The sequence below is a fragment of the Lemur catta genome, chromosome 19, assembly GCF_020740605.2.
Source record: "Lemur catta isolate mLemCat1 chromosome 19, mLemCat1.pri, whole genome shotgun sequence".
NCBI classification, from domain to species: domain Eukaryota; kingdom Metazoa; phylum Chordata; class Mammalia; order Primates; family Lemuridae; genus Lemur; species Lemur catta.
The window spans coordinates 10,786,751-10,811,119 of NC_059146.1; the positions used below are offsets into that span (position 1 = coordinate 10,786,751).

The 24,369-nt window shown below is 30.6% G+C and overlaps 1 protein-coding gene across 1 annotated transcript in view; it reads right to left on the reverse strand.

Moving 5' to 3' along the window:
* Positions 1-24,369, reverse strand: part of TECRL (trans-2,3-enoyl-CoA reductase like) — a 67,836-nt gene continuing 43,467 nt past the window's right edge. Inside the window, exons 5-12 of the mRNA XM_045532443.1 lie at positions 23,945-24,060; positions 19,573-19,678; positions 18,258-18,330; positions 10,548-10,591; positions 4,628-4,685; positions 2,018-2,103; positions 1,449-1,494; positions 1-593 (exon numbers count right to left, since the gene is read on the reverse strand). Coding sequence (XP_045388399.1) covers positions 466-593; positions 1,449-1,494; positions 2,018-2,103; positions 4,628-4,685; positions 10,548-10,591; positions 18,258-18,330; positions 19,573-19,678; positions 23,945-24,060 — 657 coding nt within the window. The 3' untranslated portion in view covers positions 1-465. The remainder of the gene's footprint in view (positions 594-1,448; positions 1,495-2,017; positions 2,104-4,627; positions 4,686-10,547; positions 10,592-18,257; positions 18,331-19,572; positions 19,679-23,944; positions 24,061-24,369) is intronic.

Here is a 24,369-nt window from a genome sequence, read left to right on the forward strand (position 1 = left end):
TATTTTTTGTCTTTTTAATAATAACCATCTTAACTGGGATGAGATTATATCTAATTTTGGTTTTGATTTACATTTCCCTAATGATTAGTGATGCTGACCATTTTTTTGTATGCCTTCTTTTAAGAAGGGTCTGTTCAGAACTTTTGCTCATTTTTTAATCAGATTTTTTTGCTATTGATATTTTGTCTTATGCCAATAGTATTGTGAAACATTAATGAAATAAAAAAAATGTTAAAGGACCAGTCCTATGCAAATATATTCCATGTGTTCTTCATTAATTCTGTTTATAATTTCTACTTTTATTAAAATCTCAATTTTAGTATTCTAAATTTGGCAAAATTCTACCATTTTACATTTTCACTCAGTAAAAGTGCTATTGTTCATGTATTACTAGAACGTAAGAGTTAACCATCGTGATTAAGTCTGATTTAGTGAATTTTTCTATATAAGACTACTTATATTTTCTTACAATATGAATGGAATCATTGCTGATTTTCTATGCATATATGAATTGAATTTCTTCAGATAAATCTTATGTTTCTTTCGGGCCCACAAAGACATCTGGATACTCATCAGAAGTGTAAAAATCCCAACTAGAAGAAAAAAGAAATAATTATTATTTTTTTCTTATTTCTATGATAGATATAGTAAGTTATATTAGAAAAAGAATCATTATCCTATATAGCTTCTAAAATATTTCTCATATATTGAATATTTTCTTATCTATTTCCTTTACTTATACTCATTGCCTGGCATATATTCAATCAATATTGCATGGATGAGTAAACATGGAAAATATATAGCAAAGTTCAAAATAAAGCCACGTTTTTATATCCCACTGCCACAAAATACTGTCAAATGAAGAATTTTTATCTTTGAATTTTTCAATAGTTGTCTATATGCATATAATATCTACACCCACACCTATGCATGCACATCATATAATAAACAACATTAATTGTAATTCAAAATTTTTGTGCAATAGAACAAAGAATGGATGAAATGGATATTACATATATCTCTTCTACTACATGGAGTTCATGCATTTCAACTTCTTAGTGTTAAAATGTCCAGTATTCATCCTCCAAGCCCTTCCTTCATAGATTCTCATGGACATTTGAAGACACAGCACATGCACATTTCTGTGCACATGCACAAGAATTTCAAGTGAAGTGCATTGTTACCACTATTCCTTTTTAACAAAACCTTATCGCTTAATAATAAATTTAGATTAACATTTCCTAGTTTGGATTAAGGAACAGTTACATAAACAGGAAATAATGTTTCAGTATATTTTAAATACTATTCAAAAAATCAAAATCAATATAAAAACATAAAATCCATTTGCAAACATGCCAAACTTTAGTACTGTAGTAACTTATTCTCAGAAACCACTTATGTTAAAGGTACATTTACTTTGATTAATTGTCAATAAACCTAGGTCTTACCTGGCAATGTTTGTGTCATGACTGTGAAACTAATCCATGATCCAATCTGTTATATTAAAACATAAATTAACAAATAGCTATGGTTAATTTAGTAATTTGTTCACTTGTGGCCTTAAACAGATAATTTTAAGTATTAAAACATTAGGACAGCTTTAGAAACGAATAAATTTCCAAAATAATAATAATTTAACTTTACATTTATAATTCATAAGCAATCTCATAAAATAGTATTATATTCATAACAAAATAGAGTACATAGTTCTAAAACATTTTATAAAAACTAACATCCTGAAGTATCTCAAGACATTTTATATGACAACTGCAAAATCTTCATTAAACATAGATCAATTTTTGTACAAATATTCCTTTATCTGCAGAGAAAATTGAAATGTTCTGTTTTCCTATGCTTGTAACTGGAATGGAAAGCTGTATCTGTGCCCGTATCTACAGATAACACCTATGTGTATTTTATCATATATATTAATTTACAATACATGTAAACACATAAGCAAATGTATTTACTATGTCATCAAATAACGTTCAGTTACTTATATACATAAATAACATACCTCATAGGTGTAGTTAGGACATGAAACCAGGAAAAACATCCATGAGAAGGGGTTATAATTTGGACTTGGGAAACAGGCATTATTTCCTTTTAGAAAGGAAAGTAAAATGTTAATGATGCTACATTTCACAAACTGAACATATACTTATAATACTAAATTCCCAAGAACAATTATATACCACATAAAATGTCATCACATATTTATAGCTATGTATTTCACAAATTACTCAGAAGAGACCCAGTTTCAAATGCTGCGAACTTTTAACTCGAATAGAATAGTTGTCACTTTCTGACCATAGCTATAGCTATGTGGATATAAAAATACAGAATACACAAGGGTGATCGATTCTTTAAATTTTTAAATAAAATAATATATAAGCATTGTTTTGTATATCATACGATTTGTAGCAGCATTACATATAGAAATTATAAAATGTGTTTTAATAATTGCTTGCCTCTTCACATTCTCTTTTAGTGTCAAAGAAGATATATTTGGTAGAGATTATTTAATACTTCACATCTCCCTTTGTATTAGATTAGTGAAAATAATGTGGAATATTATAAGGATGTCATTTATATCAGGAAAGGGTGAAAAGGCATTATGTTTTGCTTCTCCACTAAAAAATCAAAACAAAATAACACATTAGTATATCAGAAATTTTTCATTTAGGGTTCAGACACCTTCAAAGGGAATTCAGTATATCTCTGTATTTGGCATATATGAAAATGGCATTCAATCTCTTAACAAAATGTAGGCTTTACTCCAAGACAAATAAAGTCAAAAAGCCCATAATAGCATTGGCATTATATGTAATTTTTGTTCACTAAGATAAAGCACAGATATTTTTAAATCATAATACAATTTTTTAGATATCCATATATATAAAAGATCAATACTCAAAATGTTGAGTAGTCAACACAATGTTATGCAATGTTGTAATAAGAAACAATCTCATATACAGCTTTTTTCATATATTCACAAATATTCTAATAAAATTTCCCCTTATAATTCTACATGTTTTATTATATATAACAATTATTCTGAAATGTATTTAATGTTTCACCAACTGCCAGAAATTTGACAAGCAAGGAAATGTTAAGATATTCAGATGGGAGTTAAAACATACGTGAGAGGACAACTGCACTAAAATGTTTATAGCAGCACAATTCACAATTGCAAAGATGTGGAAACAACCCAAGTGCCCATCAATACATGAGTGGATTAATAAAATGTGGTATACATATACCATGGAGTACTACCCATCCACAAAAACACTGGTGATCTAGTACCCCTTATATTATCCTGGATAGATCTGGAGCCCATTCTACTAAGTATCACAAGAATGGAAAAACTTAAACATGCACACTTAAACACTTCCACACTTAAACATGCACATATAGTAGGAACATTCATTGGGTGTCAGGCAGGTGGGAGGCAGCAGGAGGGGATGGGTTTATACACACCAAATGGGTGCAGTGCACAACCATCTAGGGAATGGACACGCTTGAAGCTCTGACATGGGTGGAGCAAAGGCAATATACGTAACCCAAACATTTGTACCCCTGTAATATGCTGAAATAATAAAAAAATACTCAAAAAGATAAATATGCTTTCATGTTTTCAGCTGGATTGCTAATAATATGAAGTCCAAATATTGGCCATTTCTATTTGGAATTTCTAACTAAAATATGTATTATATACACTAAGCAGCTGGGAATCCTTACCTATAATTGAACCTAAAGGAGATGACTGATTTACAAAATATATCTTTAAATGATATAGGCACTATAAACTTGTTCAAATATATTTAGCATATACTACTAAATTTAAATGCACTCTCAGGGATTGTTATTTTATTGGCACTGAGTTTTTCAAAGCAAGATTGCTCTTACTAGGAAAAAAGTTAAGAAGTCATTTGAAATAATGGGATTGTATCAAATATTGTGCAAATTAAATTGAAAGTTAAATTATTTGAATACTCATCAATTGATTTCATTCTGCTTGCTTTACTTCTTAATAATTAGGTTTAGGGTTTTGTTTGTTTGTTTTTTAGTAGAAATAGGGTCTTGCTCTATCACCCAGGCTGCAGTGCAGTGGAGGCAATCATAGTTCATTTTAACCTCACACTCCTGGGCTCAAGTGATCCTCTCACTTCTGCCTTCCAAGTAGCTAGGACTACAGGCAGGTGTCACCATGCCTGGATAATTTTTTTCTTTTTCTTTGTAGAGACACAGTCTAACTATGTTGCCCGGGTTCGTCTTAAACTCCTGGCCTAAAGCAATCCTCCTGTTTTGACCTCCCAAAGTACTGTGAGTCACCATACCCAGACTTATTTTTTCACATTTTTAAGCAAGATTATTGTTTAGTGTATGGTGGGGGGGATTGTGTACATGCATGCTTCATTTTAGAAAAAATATTATTAGGGAATATGATTTAATGCAAACATTTGCAAAACTTAGACATAAAAGGGCAAAAAGAGTGGCATACTCTTATTTAAGAGTTTCCAACTACTGCTATTTTCCTTTTTAAAAAAATTATGGTGTAAGGATTTTTAAAATAATTATTAACATAATCCACTCTAGAAAAGATAAAAAGTAACAAGGAACTAACCTGTGTGATAGGGATGAGACAACATTACATTGATGAAATGATTTCCAGCTTCACAAATCTGCAAAACATTTTAAACTTTTTCAGTGTGAAATACTCATTTCTATTTTTCAAAATGTATTCTGAAGGTATACAAAATTCATACGGTACATTAATTCTAAAGATTCAAGAGGTATATTTTACACTCATTCTAAGAAAAGAAAATTTTATACTGTAACAATGAAAAAAGTTGTTCGTATATATTGAATCAAAATAATTAGTTACCATGAGTTTGAAAATTCTAAAGATATTCTTGACCCCTTTTGATAACCAGGTCAAATTGCCTTGTTAATCAGATGGTACAGATTATCTCCTTTGTATTTCTTAATCTGGGTAGATTACATACCATGAAGTGACAATTCATGCTGCTGATGACCGATGGCATAGGTTTATATATTCCCAGTTCATTAACATGATAACAACCTTTCTAGTACAGGGGTGATCATTTGATTCCCAGCAGGTTTCAGCCAAGTTTAGAAAACCTATTATAAGTCATTGTCCCACGAAGGCACCTGAGACACTTGCTGATTGTGTATCATATGACTCCTTGATCACATACACCCCATTAGTTGTCCCCTTTAGCAGGCCATTGAAAATCAAGGACTTAACTACTATCTCCTGGGACACATAATGTTCCCATTTTGGAACATGTATCCTGTAAAGGTTAAATCCTTCCTTTACCTGCCATATATACCTTATTTAATTTAACACAAAGTATGTGTTCAACAGATAAATACTACATTATTGACAAGAGATTATGTTATTCAAAATATTTATTGTTTAATATTATTCAACTTTTAACTATATGTTCTAAAAGTTGAGCACCCTTTTAACTCAGTGCCTTTAATGCTATTAATGTCTTAAAATATATCTGATTTTTTCTTTTCTTTCCAACCATTTCTACATGCAGTTCTTCACATATAATAGCAGTTCTACAGAATGTAATTATAATAGTTCTGACAATTATAGTAATAATTCTCAGAACTATCTAATTTCTAGGTGACTCTCAGACTGAAAAATTGGCTTATATTTCAATACTTTCTAAATTTTAGGAAATAGATTGAAAAAAAAAAACAAAATCCATTTCTCATCATCTAGAACTGTTATACAAACATGTCACTTGGAATAATCAACTTTAATAGATTAATTTTATCAGGATATAATGTAACAAATATACCAAAGATATTAAAACAGTATGTGAAAAGCCAGGAAACAATGCAATGACCAATTTTGCACAAAAATAATTACACAATATAAATACATAAAAGGCTTCTAGTTTCTCAAGTTATCATTATGAAGACAAAGCTGAATTTTGAATTTTTAGATAATTTTTCAGTTGTAATTTTTTACATATGGATGTGGGTAGGATTGTTGGCTTTTGGTTGCATGGGCCTATATTGACATGCCACGTCTTTCATTTACTAAGTATGACAGATTAAGTGAATTATACATTTGGAATTCTGTTTTTTCATCTAAATGGCAGAAATTAATTTCTGTCTCTAGGGATTTTATGATAACTGAATGAAGTCAAGTACCTGACACATTGTTTGCTCAATAAAATTATCATGATTCTTACCTAAATTAGATGTCTTCATTTGGTATATTATAGCCTAACAAGACCATTTAATAAATAAAGTTTGGGGTAGTTGCTATTAAGAAATTTGATTTTACATTCTTAATGTTTAAATTATCTCAGATAATAAAATATATTATGGTACCTACTATAACCTATGCATGGCCCCTATAAACACACATGACCAAGATACTGTAGACAATAATTATGTAGAAACAGAGCAAAAAAATACTAAAAAGACATTGTTCATATATATTTAGAAAGAAATAATATTTAAATGCTATATGCAAGAAGCAGCGGTTTTTTCCTACATTATAGTATAACAAAAGAATTAAAGGCATTAAATTTGGCTTACTTATATAAAAATTGATCATTTTTAACAATTTTACTTTTTTCAAAAAGTTTAATGTAATTAAAAAAAGGTTTATATCTTCTAAACACACTCACAGAAAGAGAGATAAACAATTCAGGGACTTAGTAAGAACTGCCTTTGTTATAAAGAACAAGATAGCCTAGGTTTAAAAAGTAAATTTTGCACAACAATGTGAATATATTAAACACCACTGAAGTGTGTACTTAAAATGGTAGGATGGTCAATTTTATGTTATGTGCTCTTCCTCCCATGATTAAAAAAGAGCCACTAGGTATGTATGTTTTAAGTAAAAATGAACTTTAGAATGGTAAATATTGAAAATTTAAATGGGTTTTACATTTGGATTCATAGGTGTGGCTTAACATAACCTAAAAAAAGTATTCAATGTATTCATTTCTGCTTATATCATGTAATCTTTATTGAGTAATTTGACGACTTTTGCTTCAAACTAGCATTCATTTGAATGATAGCTAGGTTTAATGATTCAATAGTCCATTCTCTTCTTCACGGTTATCATCATATGAATAAATATATGAAATTGTCAGCTAATATAATTAAAAGAATCACTGTGTTCACACATGAAAATCATTTTCCCTTAATTGCTTTGATTTAGAAAGTAAAACATTTTTACTTTTTCAGTACCCACTGTACTTTCATTCTCTGAATTTTTAATTTTATTTTTAATCAGTATTACTAAATATTGAACAATGTGCACTGGGGAGTGTCAAGTTAATAACACATAAAGGACTTTGGTTAATATATTAGAGGTGATGTATCATGCATCATATTGTACTCTACAAAGTTTCCTGAAAATATTCCACATTAAATCCCACTGCACTCAGATTAAAAAACATGTTTGAATCAGAGTATTTTGCATTTCAGTAGAAAACATGTCCATTGTTTATGACTAGGTACTGTGTCTTGGTCAGTAACATTCTATTATCCTGCAATAACATTGGAAACATACCAACGACCAATGACCAAAACAAGGGTAGAAAGAGGGCAACTTTCAGTGATCCACTTTTATGTTATTTACATATTGCTCTTCTTTACAAACCTAATCAAGTTAAGCATTCTCTCCCTTAAATAAATGAAAAAGATTTGTCTGTTGAACAAAATCCAAACATTCTAAGATAGAATTTGTAGCCATCAAATAGGCTCTGTTATTCTGTCTTATTAAATCCCATTGGTTTCTACAGTAAAAACATGTTTATAATATGATCTCATAATATTTTTATCGGAATGAAAATGATCTGTTTTACCTTTTCATGTAATCATTCTCCCAACAGTTTTAGGTGTTGGAAGAATAGTTTAGGTGCATTGCTATTGTATTATAGATTTTGGAAGATGCAATATCTTATAATTTTATCATTTCAGCAATAAATAACAAATAGTCATTGTATTAATTTAATTGACATATAGATTTTGCTAAAATGTTCTTGATATACTTTGGTTCGTTTTCAGTTTCAGCTATTTTTGTTTTCTGGATTTATAATAATACTAACTAGTGATAGCTTATGTTTTATTTATTTTCTATTATTTAAAATTTTAAAAATAAGAAAAATTCTTGCTAAAGATATGATTACAGAGAATCAACTATGAAATTTATCACCTATTGGGACCTTGGGAAATTAGTTTCTACTTTAGTACTTAGTGCATATTGATCTAAACTGAAATGCTATTTGACAATAGCCTAAGTTAGCCAATATTACAATGTCAAAGTATACATAAATATTTAACTTATGATAACTTATATTACTGTGCTCATAAAATTATTTAAATTTTGAATTTCTAATTACTACACTTATTATGAAATTCAGTTATTATGAACACAAAGTGAATTTTGAATTATAAAATGTAATACTTACAATGAATGGTAGGCCTCTTCAATTTAGGTGCTTATATGCAAACTTGACCAATTCATTAGTTATTATATCTGGTATTAGATTCAAATTCCTAAAACTTATATCTTAATATCATATATTATTTGTGAAAGTAAAAGTGCCTTGCTTACACTGATCATTATTAAGAAATTTGAGGACTAGCAGGTCTTCTTCATTTCTCAACACAATTTATGTCTGTAAGAGAGTCACAGTGGCCCTTCTGTCTCATTTCTAGATTTCAATTTTCTATGGAATATAATTACGTTCAGTATTTTTACCTTTAAATAAGGTTATCATATATACTTAGTACTACCTATAATTAAAAGCAATGCTTGTTATGTACTTAGAAATGTGGAATTAAAGTTATCAAATTTATCTACTACTTCTGTATTAGATGTAGTCTATTCTGTTATTTATCAATATTTGTGCGGTTTTGCATCTTGGGCTTTATTCATTTTTGCTTGAGGGGGATGTATAAAATACCACTGATTAATAAAGACGTATGTGAACAGTGAGAACTAGTAGCTTAAAAAGGAGGCAGAGTTTTTAAAAGTCTTGGAGAAAAAACAGTGTAACTGCAAACTATTAGAATTTTGTTATTTCTAATTATGCCTCCTTTAACTTTAAAAAAAAATTATAACATTTATTATAACAAGAGTTTTAAAGAAAAGCTATAACCTTTATTAAAATATTTGTTTTATACTAATGCCAAACATATTTGAGGAAAGGGAAGGAATACATAGCATATCGTATTTCAGAAAAGGGAAGAAATCAATAATATTAAATGAAAATGGAGTGTTGTTAATAAATATAGAGAAATAAGTTATAGTGAACAAGCTGTTAAAAAGGTGAACAACATAATAAGGAGGATAAAAATCAGAGAAATAATCAGATATTAATCTAAAACACACTTAAGGACCAAAATGTGGTTATTATTTTGTTTATCCGTGAATTCATTCTTTCATTAGCTCAAATTTACTGAGTAGTTAATATGAAAAGAACATTAGGCTAGGTAAAATATGGATTAGGAACAAAGTCATTGCAACAAATGAACTGCAGGATTACTGTTCATGAACAATTTACAAATATGGAAAAATTAAAAGACTGTGTGATATATTTACTAAAGAAATTCTAAATAAATGAATGATTTGTGCCATTCATTCAAGCAAGTAATGAGTTCTTCCTTTGCAAAACTAGGTGCTGGAAAGATAAAGCACGATCTTCCCTTCTTAAAGCCCACACAGTAGAGAATGTTATTACCTAAACTATTAGCTCACATACACACACACACAGATATGGTCATGTGAGAGACTACCAAGTTGTAGTGGGTGATTTACGCCTTGCATGAAATGACTGGAGATAACTTGCTGAATACACATTTCACAAAGGATATGGACTTGTACATGAATCATGGGATTTTATTAATTTATCAAGAAGAGAGATGAAGGAAGAAATAAATGAAGGATGAAAGCTTAGAATTATACAGCATATAAGAGCTAAATAAATATATATCTAATTAAAAAACTAATGCATTTCAGAAATAATCAAGAATCTGGTGTACCCAGGTTGATTTTATACAATTAAGTAAATGTATGTTTAGTTACACAGAATGATATAAACAACTGGATTGAGAACAATTTGGAAAGAGCTATGTTTGTTAAAATAAGCAAACTTTGTATTCAACTTAAATTAATAGTTTGTCAAAGTGGTTTCTGGATGTTAATCTGTTACATTTGTAAAAATTTTTGCTCTTTATAGGCTTGTAAATTGGTAAATGTGTAGATAGTAAGAAGAATTACTGAGTATGTTTTTTCATTTATTATATTTCAAATAATTCTAATAATCTTTTATAATTACATTTTGATTAAAAGATTTATAGAGCTAAAGACTTGATTATAAGAGGTTATTTGATTTACTTCATTTTATATCATTATGTATATGATATAAAGATAGATCACATGCTCTACATGACAAATCCTTAAATGCAATCTGTTTTGTATTCTTAACACTACCAAAATTAAAGCATGAATAGCAAATAATATATATGATACATACCAGAAAACTGATAGCAGATACCGTGACTTGCCTGTTTCCAAATGCTAGAGAGTAGGAAAAGACAATGTCATGCAAATACTCATATTTTGGATTATCAAATATGTAGCCATAATTCAAGCAGTGATTATTGGATATAAGTATCCTATAATCAGCAGTGCTGTGTGGTATGTAATTGACCTTTTGGGATGATACTTTTGCAATCTGAAGTGCTGAAAATATTTTTGTTTTCTACACGTACTTTTCTTCTACTAACCTAATGATATTTAGAATACAAATGAAATATTAATTTGTATGGTTAAACTCTTTGAAGGCATATTTAATCTCTCTGTACTTAGTATGGCCTATAATGTAATGACACCCCAAAATATCTTTTTAATTTTTAACAATAAAAAGAAAAATACTGCTACTAATAATTTTTTATTTTTTATTAATGAGTCCTAAAAGGCACAATTTTAAGTATTTTACATTTTTACCTAAATAACAAATATCTGAGGCATGTGTTATTTGTCTTAGTCCAAAATTAAAAAAATAGGTTATGTAATTTTCCAAGATCACATGGAGTAATGCACAAAGCAGCATTTAAAACAATGTCCCTAAAGGCATCTTGCTTATGGTGAAAATGTTGAAATATATAAAAATATTAAAAATACAATTATTTGATAAGCTCATCGTGTGTATTAACAGTTGCATTTCTGCCTGTTTTATGTGTGTATGCACATAAATTGTATCTATTTATATAAACATTTACAAATAAAGATTAATACTATCTCTTATTTTGAAACTTGCATTTTTTATCTAAGAATATACTTAAAGATTTTCCGAATATTATTAAACATCTATTGTCATAACTGTGATAGAATCTGGATCAAAATGCAGATTAAAATATTAAAATATTAGCTCTTACAATATTAGCTACTATCAAATTGCTGCAGAATTAGGGTCACATTAATTTTATGTATGATAAGTAATACTGCTCTGAACATGTTTATATATATAAATCTTGTACTGAAGTTCTTTTTTGGGGGACTGAGATGTAAAAGCATCTTTTAGTTAAAAGTTAAATAAGCTTTTCTGCATGGATATATGTCTTTCTAATACACATATAAAACAAGTAAATGAATTTAAAGTTTTGTCTTTTAAAGTTCATACATATAACTGTCAGATAAAATTCATGAATGGAGATATTTGGGAAACAGAGAAAAGTGTAAACGGAAAATGAAATGCACTAAAAATCCTATCAATGATGGAAAACCAGTTAAAATTCTGGTTTTCCCCTTTGACATATTCAAATTTATTGTACGTTTTTATAATATTTGATAGAATCATTTTATCATCACCTTTTCTCTTAATATTCTATTATACCTGTTTGCCATATAATTAAACATTCTTCTCCAGTCAAAACATAATATTAATAATTTGGTGATATGTATTCCTATCTGCCATAATTATTTTATTTTTGCCTACTAAACGTAACTTGAATTATTCTGCTATACTCATCAGGAATTCATATGACAAGCACTGGACCATGTGTTTATGATAAAGTACAAAGCCAAATCCTACCAAAGCCACTGGGTAGTTTTCAATACTGATAATGTATTTTATTTATTTTTCTTGAGAAAGCATTCAAGAAGTATAACAAATGGCCTCTTGAATGGAATATGTGTTGGAAATATGTATCCTTAAGTTAGTTTGTATGTATTGATGTATAGACGCTATTAATTTTATGCAGTCAAATTTGTTGAGAATAGGTTGTGATGAAGATTGTGATAAAGGTCAAACACTGTTAGTGCAGAGAATACAGAACAAAGTAGAAAAAAAACAGCTGATATAGAAGACAAAGAACAGCAGTGTAAATTGACACAAACCAAATCAGAAAACTAATAATCATAGCTGTAATATAAGAAAAAATATCCTGAATTAAAGACTTGAATATGTAAGTTGAACGAACATATAGTATATAAAGTGAACATATGGAAAACTGATAAAAAATTAAGCAAAAAAATTACTCAGGTTGTTTTTTCATTTTTTTTAATTGTGAGGGTAAAAATTACATTGTAAGCATACAGGCTTTAAAAAAAATATTCCAGAACAATGTAAAAACTGAGTCAATTATCTATTATGCAACTTTAAACACATGCATTTAATAAAGCACACAATTAGAGTAAAATACATTTCAAAAAAGAAATCTCTGACTTTTTAAGTGGTCATGTTTTATTTCATGTTTCTTAAATATGCTTAGCTAATGAAATTTTAACAGTCCTGGTGCAAATAGCTTTAATATGTACTGTTTCCTGATTTGTTACCTTGTCATAGTTGTTCTGTGATTATTACTATATTTTTACTTTTAAACTCAATATTTATTTAGGAATGCGTTTTTAAGTATCTAGTTTTATATTTTTTTGTGCTTAATACTTATTTTTAAACTTTTAGACTCAATATTTATTTAGAAATATTTTCGAGTATCCAGTTTCATTTTTAATTTTTTTGTGTACTTACATTGTACATTTAAGATTATTTCAATTCACTAAAGATAATGTAGTTTGTACTATTTCTGATTTGTAAGCACAGCATTGCATTTCATGATCTAGTATGTAATCCATTTTTAATTAAAATAACTTTATGAATTCTAATCAAAGACTTTCAAAAGGGAGAGATGCACCTTGTAAAAGTCTTAGAAAGAGCTAATAAAAGTAAGTGAAGGTCTTTAGCAGCATAGGTACAAAAAGAGTGAAATTCTAAGGAAAAAATAAAACCTAATAAATGCCATAAGCATATGACAAATTAGAGTTATTGGATCCTGTTATTTGTTGGCAGTGTGAGCTAATTATCCTAGGTCCACATTACCATCAATTTAAGAAATAGAAGCCTCTACTACCTAGATCAAAATTCATTAGCAAGTTGGCCGGGCACGGTGGCTCACACCTGTAATCCTAGCACTCTGGGAGGCCTAGGAGGGCTGATCATTTGAGCTCAAGAGTTGGAGACCAGCCTGAGCAAGAGCGAGACTCCGCCTCTACTAAAAATAGAAAGAAATTATATGGACAGCTAGAAATATACATAGAAAAATTAGCCGGGCATGGTGGCACAGGCCTGTAGTCCCAGCCTCTTGGGAGGCTGAGGCACAAGGATTGCTTGAGCCCAGGAGTTTGAGGTTGCTGTGAGCCAGGCACTCTAGCCTGCGCAACAGACTGAGACTCTGTCTCAAAAAAAAAAAAAAAAAAAAAACCTCACTAGCAAGTTGAAATGGTTTTCTTTTTTTTCCCCCTGAATGATCATGTCTACCCATAATATATCCACCTGGCTTTGGATTGGCTAGCCTCTTGTTCTCTTGTTCAGGTCACTGCTCTCTGTGTCTAAATTGTTGATTCTGTTCCAGTAGTTTACCATGTAAGCTTAAAAACTATGCCTATATTTTCTAAAGTTTAGCTTCTTCATCTGTAAAATAGGGATACCAACAGTTAACTTTCACAAGGATTACATGCCAATTGCTTAGGACCCTGCCTGAAACCTAAGAAGCCCTAATAAATGTCAATTCATATCTACTCTATTACATGCATAAAAGGAAACAACTCCTCCCGTCACGTACTATTTTAGCAGTCACATTCACCATTGTTTCTATTTATAGTACTTCCCTTAAATGACACATACTCCAAAAAGATTTGCAATTGTTCTATTATTCTCCATGCCATGATGTGAACTGAAAGTCATGTCCCTTTTTTGGTTATGGCAAGATAAATGCAAACGGCATATATGTTGGTCAAATGAGGATATCATATTAAATAATATAAAAATTAAAGTTTATTCTGAGGAATTAACTAAAGTTAGTGGTCTAAATTTAAAGCTTTTAGTTGCTTTTTCTTCTCAAGTGCCCACCATTATCCCAGAATATATTAGATGCTCTGTGAATATTTGTTAAAGAAAGAAATGCCTAATTCTACTCCTTTGTATTCCACTTTAATAACCATCAAATCCCTGGGATTTTTTTTATTTATTTCAAAATATTAAGGGATACAAATGTTTTCTATTATATGGATCATCTGTGTAATGTTTGAGTCCCACCTAAAGGTGTGCCCATCTCCCAAATAGTGCTCATAGTACCCACCTATTAAGTTGCTTTTTTCCTCTACCTTCCTCTCCCCTCCTCCTAGTTGATTTCCACCAAGTTTTACTTCCCTCTGGGCACATGTATGCTCATGGTTTAGTTCCAATTTAATAGTGAATAATCAATGAGGTTTTCTTCTGAGAAATTCTCTCAGTCACAATGCATTTATTTACATGTGATTACATTTTATGTATAACACTGATAATAAAAAGGAGATTCGAAATCAACCTAAGTGTCTATCAATGGAGGAATAAAGAAAATGTGGTATATATACACAAAGGAATATTATTCAGCTACAAAAAATGAAATTGTCATCTGTAGCAACATGGATAGAATTGTTAAAGTGAAATAAGCCAGGCAAAGAAAGACAAATATTGCATGTTCTCATTCATATGCAGGAGTTAAAAACTTGAGGTTTTTTAACCTCTAGTTAAATGGAGGTAGAGATTCAAATGACAGTCACCAGAGGCTAAGAAGGGTGTATTTTGGGGAGGGGATGAAGAGAGGTAAGTTACTGGGTACAAACATATAGTTAGATAGAAGAAAGAGTCCTAATATTTGATAGCACAGTAGGGTGATTATAGTTAACAACAAGGTATTATATATTCCAAAATAGCTAGAAGAGAGAATTCAAAATGTTCTCAACACAAAGAAATGATAAATACTTGAAGCGACAAATATCCTAAATAATGTGACATGATCATTACACATCCTATGCATGTATCAAAATATCGCATGTATCCCATAAATATGTACAAATATGATGTATCAATAAGAAAGTATATGAACATCTCCCAATAAACCTATTTTGTAATAGAAGTTCATTCAAAGGCTATTCTCTTTGTAAATGGCATGCTTGGGACTTTCTAAACTTAAGAACATATAGAATATTTACTTTCAATTATTTTACAAAACAAGATAATTTTGGAAACACAGGCAGTTCTTGCTTTGAGTGGCAGTAACAGATTGTAAAAACTGCCCTGCAAACTGAAACTGTACAAAGTGATGCTAGCAATCAATGGAGAAAATTATGATTATTCCAAGTTTAAAATCATTGTTAAAACATTAAAAACTCTCTTACTATTGATTACAAATGTGTAAGAATAGAAAAAATAGTAAAAATATTTAGTTCACTATAAAACATTAGAATTATTGAGAATTAAAATGTTTTATTTCTTTATGAAAAAGTATGTCAGGTAGTATAAACAGTGCATGCTTTCTTGTCATAGAAGTTATTTTTTTATTTCAAAATATTAAGGGGGTACAAATATCCATGTTTTTGTTACATGGATAGCTTTTACAATGCTTAAGTCAGGGCTACTACTGTGCCCATCACTGGAATAGTGTTCACTGTACCTGTTAGGTACCTTTTTATCCCTCCCCTTTTTCTCCTCCCCCTTCTTGGTTTGCAGTGACTTTTACGTCTCTCTGTGCCCATGAGTGCCCATCGATTAGATCCAAATTATTAGAGAGAACATGTGGTATTTGTTTTTCTATTCTTGAGTTACTTCACTTAGGATAATGGTTTCCAGTTCCATCCAAATTACTCTAAAACTCATTAATTCATTTCTTTTTATGGCTGAGCAGCACTTCATGGTGTGCAACATATTTTGTTAATCCACTCATGAATTGATGGGCACTAGGTTGTCACAGAACTTACGATTCTGAGAATCTTTTCTATGTGTTGGCAAACGGTCATAATTCTTTTTTTCTAAGTTTAGGTCAGCTTTAACGTTTTTACACTTTGCACTTTCAGTATAGGAAGTATCTCTAAGTTTCTTTAATGTAAAGATTTTACTGGTGTCATTTCATGTGGAATATTTTATACTTTTCATCACCACAAATTTACAATTTCACTCTAGCATTATCACTTCTTGTTTCTTTGCTACACTTTCATTTTTGTTGCCTCATTTCCCTTTCAATTACGTATTTGAAAAGTGTGAGTTATTACTAGGAAATAAGAAAGCAACAAAACTACATACCTTGCTGGTTGGGGCAGATCACAGTAACAGATATGCAGTTACTAATCAGTGTCAGATGTGATTGGTCACTGATCATGATGTGCATCTATTGTCTATACTGTGTTATGTGGACTGAAGAACTAGCTGCAAAGTTTCCAATTTATAAAATTGCAATTAACATATTGTGGTAAGTGGCATTTGAATAATGATACTGGAGGCTGGTAATATTTAAATAAACTGTTATAACAGATCTATGTATAGAAGAACCATGGAAAGTGTGGACAGGATAAAAAATTCACTGTCTACCTAAAATCAGTACTGTAATGCTACTATATATGTTTCATAGAATTTGAAACCTACTTATATCTTATACACATAAGGTTTCGCTTTAGCCCAGCGAAATTAACTTTTCAGGGCCTCATTTTTCTTAACTACAATGGTAAATTTTAACACCTACAAAATGATGTTTCTAATTACAAAAGAAATAGCAAATTTAGAGTTTTAAACACATATTTTCAATAAATGTTTTGCATATATTAACAAAATCAACATACAATTATTTTGTACCCAATATGGGAATGTAACATTTTTCAGAGGCTCTTCTTAACATAATCTGGAGCAAATATACCTGTCTGTTAAGATTCTAAAACTACATCTTCTCATAAAATATTTGAAAAATCAGTTATGCGAGGTCAGGAAATTTTCTCCTTTAATATTCATGGTTAATTGTTAATATTTAGATAAGTTAAAGTTTTATATATTGCAATCAATTACCCTTCAATTCACAGACTAAATTTCTTGATCTTAGCAAAGATCTTGAACAAGGTAATTGTCTCTACCAGTACTTCATCAAATAAAGTAATCAAGTTTATTTTCTAAAATTTAAAATAGATCTTAAATATACCATGTATCTCCATTTATCTTAAACTTTACAAATACCAGAAATAGATTCCAAAATAATTATCAATTAAATGGAAAACCATTAAATTACTGGGTTCTGTTTTGTGTGCCTTATGAGATGCAGAAAAAGTTGAAGAGGAAAAAGTTCACATTGAAGAAAAAAATGGAATTCTTGGATCATGGCAGGCCTTTTATCCCCAAGATTAATAATTGAGGATTTAGGGTTGGTGCAGTGTGCTTTTAACCAAATTGCCCATCTGAGTCAGGGGACAACATATTTAATAAATTAAATTATAAGTAGAAACCAATATGTCACAGAAAAAAAATTTCCACTTTTCTATCACTGAATCATATTTTAAAGAGCATGATTTATTCTTTCAATTATTCTTACTTTTAAAATGTGATAGCTGATTAATACATGATTATATAATTTTATTAAATTTTCTCTTCTTAATCTTTGCCTTTTTCATTTTATTATCTGGCCTTTCGGTGTCTTACAATCAACCAATACTTTTTTCCTAGAGTTCTTATAAAGAAAAATAAATGAAAATATTATGAGTCAAACTGGTCTTTTAAGTCTACACAAACATTTAACACATATTATACAGAAGCAATTAAAAGTGACATATTTTTATTATTTACTTATTCCTTTAATTATGCCATGTTGTTCATCACTTTCTATTGGTTTAAAGCAGGTTTTTGATTTTGGTCATTTAGTATGGGGTTAGTTAACAAAATACTACATACCTGGCGGTGTATACCATGGGTGATTGATGTAGTAGGCAATCCAAGAAGTGAATCCCCAGTAAAAGGCACAACCCTACAAACAGAACAAAATAAAGGTTAGGGAATATATATAATATATATAATATCATTTGAAACCACCACACATATTTATATTACACAATGCAGCATTTATATAAAAAGTGATATAAATGGTATAAATTGTCTAAGCTGGATAAATGGAATGCTTCTTTGCCCAGAAAAGTAGCATTTTAAAAGCACTATTTTGATAACACCAAGGAAATGCGTTTCTTTGTTCCATTCTTATTAATATTAATGGGAATTTGGGAAATAAGTCAAATGTAATAGTATATTTTAGAAAGATTTGTCAAGAATGTTTTTGTCTATCAAGTAATGAATATGAATGAATTACTAAAATATTAAATAAGTTATCTATTGCAAAATACATACTAACATTTCCAACAGTAAGTGGATAAAAGAATGAATTATTAAATCATTAGTAGTAACACACCCTGATTGACTAGAATGGCACGGATTTAGGATTCCTAGGCTATAATGCTGATCCTGAACTGATATAATAAATTGTAATATCTTCTGTCAAAAGAGAAAAGAGTCTAAATGATTTCTGAGATCTCAGAATTCTAGAGCTTTATGTTTTATTACAATGGCAAAATAAAATGACTGCTTTGTTGAATTTTTTTAGAAAGCAGTTATTTGCCAAAAACATTTTTTGTAAGGCCATAATTCCTTCTGAAAATAGATTTTAAACTGAGAGTGAATTAAAATAAATTCTAAATTTGATTAAAAAATTGAAGTACACGTTGCCTAATGTACTTTTCCACTTCAACACTTCACAAATTTTCCCATTTTCTTGATAGTTATTTAATGGTTGATAACAGTTGCATTCATTATGTCCAGAAAAAGCAAAGACACTGGCATCACACTGATAACTACAAAATATGGTATAATCATTTTAGTCGTACACAAACATATATTTGTGGTAGTGTTCAAATGTGAGATTCTTCCTCTTCAAGTGACACTTAAAGAATCTGAATTCAATGCTAAGTATTTCCCAAATAAAAAGGCTTCTGGCTTGTCTTGAAACGTAAGGTCATGAAAAGTCTTTCCATTAACTTAAGCTCAAATGAAATAGGTCATCAAGGAAATGGCATTACAGCAGCTATGTTTAAGGTATGCTGACACAATTGAACAAGAAAATCTAGAAGTGAGGGGAAAAAATGTTTGAATATTTTTCAAAGGATCTAATATACAAAATGCCTCAGTAACAATTAAAAATACAAAACACATTAATTCCTACCTTTAACAAATTTTTCAAAGATGTATGTCCTGCAGAAACTTTGTGAACAAACAAGGTTTCCAAAAGGTATCTGATGTAGTGCATACAATGGAAGAAGCAAGCCAAGCTGGAAAAAAAAATACAACATAAACATTAAATTTCCTTCCAAAATCCTGGCTTGCCCTATGCATGGGATATTTAATTTTTTGTTTAGTTCACTACAATACCCTATTTATTAGGAAATATTGTTTCTGGTAACTAAAACAAGAGTGCTTAATATTTTATTCTAGAAATTTTCTAGTTTTTGAATAAGAAAACTAAGAGTCTCTGCAAATTTACTTCTCATGACATTCCAAATATTTTATAACACCAGTCATAAACTGTTACGCTCATACGTGCCCCAGGAAGAGGTATAAATATAATAATTGCAAATGTGTTCATATCAAAATGCTTCCATTGAAGCAATTTACAAGTTCTAAAAATATCTAAAACCAACTTAGAATGCATTTGACATTTTATAATATTCAGAGTAACTTTTTAATTGTTTGGTTGTCCTTTAGCAAGTACCAAGATTGAGAAAGTTTAAATTTCATTTTCTATCCAGTCACAATGCAGCCTTTTGTTTTGTTGTGTTTTTGTTTGAAGATCCTGTAGGAGATATGCCCTCATTCCTCTCTAAGAGATCCAGAGAACTTTGTGGTGGTTGAGTCACATATAGAAATCTGCCTTCCATATGAACTTAGAAGAAAAATAATTTTGACTCTAAAATATGATTCAAAGCAATTTATGGAGACTTAACATTTGTGTATATGGCAATTAGATGTGATATTAGAAAACTGATTCTTTTAATCTTGAGAAACAACACCATCCTGAAATTGAGGTGCCTTAGAAGGCTTGTGATTATTTTATAAATACCTGCTAGAAGCCTAAATTTCAAAAGCAGTTTGTGTGCATCCATTCTGGAACGATTTCATATAAACTTAACATATTTGCTATTTTGAAATAATGTGGCACTAATATGTTTGTCACTGAGATGTTATAAAACATGCTGTGTTTATATTTAAGAATAGTAACCAACTGTCAGTCAATTCCTTTGAGAATATCACTGGAAACAATGGTTCTTTTTTCATGCTAGTGCTGTTGTGTCTGATTAAAAGTACATATTTAATCTAAAAAATGAGAGCTACTACATTCTCCTTCCAAACTTTCCACCCCGGATTCTTTCTAAATGAATTGGACATTCCCTTCACTTAGGAAAGAGAAAAATGTTAATAATCTAAAAGGCCCCAGACAACTTGACCTCTTCTGATCTGACCATTGTTACCGAAAGCCAATCTCCCCTGGCCTTTCTGTGCCTTGCTACACTAGCTTTCTTTCTACTGCTACAATGCACCAAATTGTTTTGTACCACAGATCATTTCCATGTGAAAATTCCTCATTCATTAGTTGAAATCTAACTCACCCCTGCAGAAAGCAAACAAAAAACTTCTAATGTCACTTTCTTAGGCAAGCCATCATCAGAACTCCCATCCAGGTCAGATTCTCTTCTTTTATACTCTCAAAGCATCCAACATAAAAAAAACATATATATATGCATTTGGTTCATCTATGTATTCATCACAAGCATTTTTACTGGGTGCTTTTTGTCCTGTATGTCAGGTAATGTGTTAAGCAGTGAAATAGACTGGACATCAAAGTACATCTGTTGTAAAATTTAAACTCTATTGAAGGAAATAGACAAACTAATAGATCTATGAATATATAACCTTAAAGTAACACATTGTATATAAATAAAAATCATTTTAGTAGGATATTTTGAAAGGAATAGGAGTGACTACCCCCAAGTAAGAGAGTTTGAACCTCTATTTGAAATTCGTATAAGAGGAAGGGGATGTAATGAGAACTTGGCATGGGGAATGGCATGTGTAAATGCCCCTGTGTGAAAGGGAGCATTGTAGTTAATCCACAGACAAGAAAGGTCACTATGGCTGGAGAAGAGTGATTAAGAGTATGAAAGCTTGATTTGAGATGAGAAATTCAGGGTCCAATGAATACTTTATCGTCTAGTATCCAAACGACCTAAATATTTACATTTTGCTTTATAATTCACTTGATGTTCAGATCCTTTTTTTTTATAACAAACTGCTAACTCTATATTCCAATCTAACATCTTGAATAATTATTCTCTTTCTCTTTAATGTGGCACACCTTTCTGAGACAGAGAGAGATAGGAAAAGAAAGAATTATTTTCAAAATATGCTAACTACCATGGTTATATAGTCTTCTTTTATAATTACCCTACTCTTTCTTTTCAAAGCGCTATTTAATTTTGGATTTTGACTTGCAAAAGACAATTTGCAGAGTTTTTTTTTTTTCTTCATTAGTTGAGGCATTATATATTTCCTATGCAATGTGGCCAATGTGTTTTAGAGAAGTATTTATATCTTGAGTTCTATCCTTGACCTTTCAACTTTATAATTTAAAGCTTGTTTTGATGATATTCCTGAATTGCCTGATTTCCCTTGTGTTTTTGTGTGTGTTTTTTTTTAATTTCAAAATATTTTGGGCTACAAATGTTTTTGATTACATGTATTGATTTTGTTACGCTTGAGTCAGAGTTATAAGTGTGCCCATCACCCAGGTAGTGTTCACTGTACCCATTAGGTAGGTTTTCACCCACCTTTTCCTCCCTTCTTTTCCCTGCTTGATTTCCACTGAGTTTTACTTCCCTTTGTGCACATGTGTGCTCATCAGTAGTTCCAATTTAATAGTGAGTGCATGTGGTGTTTGTTTTTCCATTCTTTAGATACTTCACTTAGGATAATGGTCTACAGTTCCATCCAAATTGTTGCACAAGGCCTTAATTCATCCTCCTTTATGGCTGCATAGTGTTCCATGGTATAAATATAACACATTTTGTTAGTCCACTCAAGAATTGATGGACACTTGGGTTGATTCCACATCTTTGCAAATGTAAATTGTGCTGCAATAAACATTCATATGCAGGTGTCTTTTTAATAAAATGACTTCTCTTCCTTTGGGTAGATACACAGTAGTGGGATTGCTGAATGAAATGGTAGTTCTACTTTGAGTTCTTTGAGGAATCTCCATACTGTTTTCCATAGAGGTTGTACTAATTTGTAGTCCCACCAACAGCGTATAAGTGTTCCTTTCTCTCTGCATCTATGCCAGCTTCTACTGTTTTTGGACTTTTTAATAAAAGCCATTCTAACTAGGATAAAGTAATATCTCATTGTGGTTTTAATTTGAATTTCCATGATGCTGAGTAATGCTGAACACTTTTTCATATGTTTACTGGCCATTTGTCTATCTTCATTTAAAAAGCTTCTGTTCATATCTTTTGCCTACTTTTTAATGTTGTGGTTTGTTTTTTATTGATGATTTGCTTAAGTTCTTTGTAGATTATGATTATTAGCCCTTAATTGGATGTATAGCATGCAAATATTTTCTCCCATTCTGTAGGCTATCTACTTGCACTGTTGATTGTTTCCTCAGCTGTGCAGAAGATTCTTACTTTAATCAAGTCCCATTTATATATTTCTGTTGTTGCTCTGATTGCCATTGAGATCTTCTTCAGCAATTCTTTGCCCAGGCCCGTGGTCCCCAACCCCCAGGCTGCAGACTGGTACAGAAACTTTCACTACTCCCTGGCCCCAATCCCCCATCGGTGGAAAACTTGTTTTCCCTAAAACTTAGAAAGGTGGCGTGGGGCACACAGCAGGTGATCAGTGGGTGAGCTAACGAAACTTCTTCTGTATTTACAGCCTCTCCCCATTGCTCACATCACCACTTGACCTACCCACCCCAGTCTTCTATGAAATTGGTCCCTGGTGCCAAAAAAAAGGTTGAAGGTTGGGGACTGATAGCCTAGGCTAATATCTGGATGAGTTTTTCCTACATTTTCTTTTAGATTTCTTATGGTTTCATGCCTTATATTTTTCTTTTATAAATCTTGATTTATTTTTTGTGAGTGGTGACAGATATAGATCCTGAATCATTCTTCTGCATGTGGCTATCCCATTTTCCCAGCACTATGTATTGAATAGGGCTTCTTTACCCCAATGTATATTGTTGTCTTCTTTGTTAAAGATCACGTGGCTGTATGTGGATGGTTTTATATCTGGGCTGTTTGTTCTGTTCCATTGGTCTATGTCTCTATTTTTGTGACAACACCATGACGTTTGTGTTACTATAGCCTTGTAGTATACTTTGCAAGCTGGTTTTTGTACACTATTTATAGTTATGTAAAGTATATTTCCATAAAGTTGAATCTACTTTAATTGGCTTACCAATTAGACAACCTTTCTTGACATAGTATCTGCTTACTAGTTCAACTCCTCCTTAACCTGTATGTACTACATGAATCACTTACTGTACCACGGGGTGGCGTAATCTTCTAGAGCTCTCTTTCACATCATATACATACGGAATCCTCAGATAAAAAAGGAGGTATATAAGCAGAGGTCCTGCGTATTCAACCAAAAATACCTAAAAGAAAGAAGGTGATTTAGATTAAACAGTACATTTTTATAGACTTTTTAAAGTTTACTTTTGACCATGAACATGAGCACACTGCATAAACTGGTGAAATGAACAGGTGAATATTTATTCTTATAAAATAATTAGCCTAGGTTCCAATGCAAATAATAAGTCTTCTTGAAAGAACCAGCCAAGAGTTAAAGAGAAAGGCTAATTTATGAATAGTTAATTTAAAAATGAAAACAAATATTTCACCTTATCAACTGATCTCTTTACAAACAGTACAAGCAAGATTTTGTGTAAAAAAAGTATTATTAT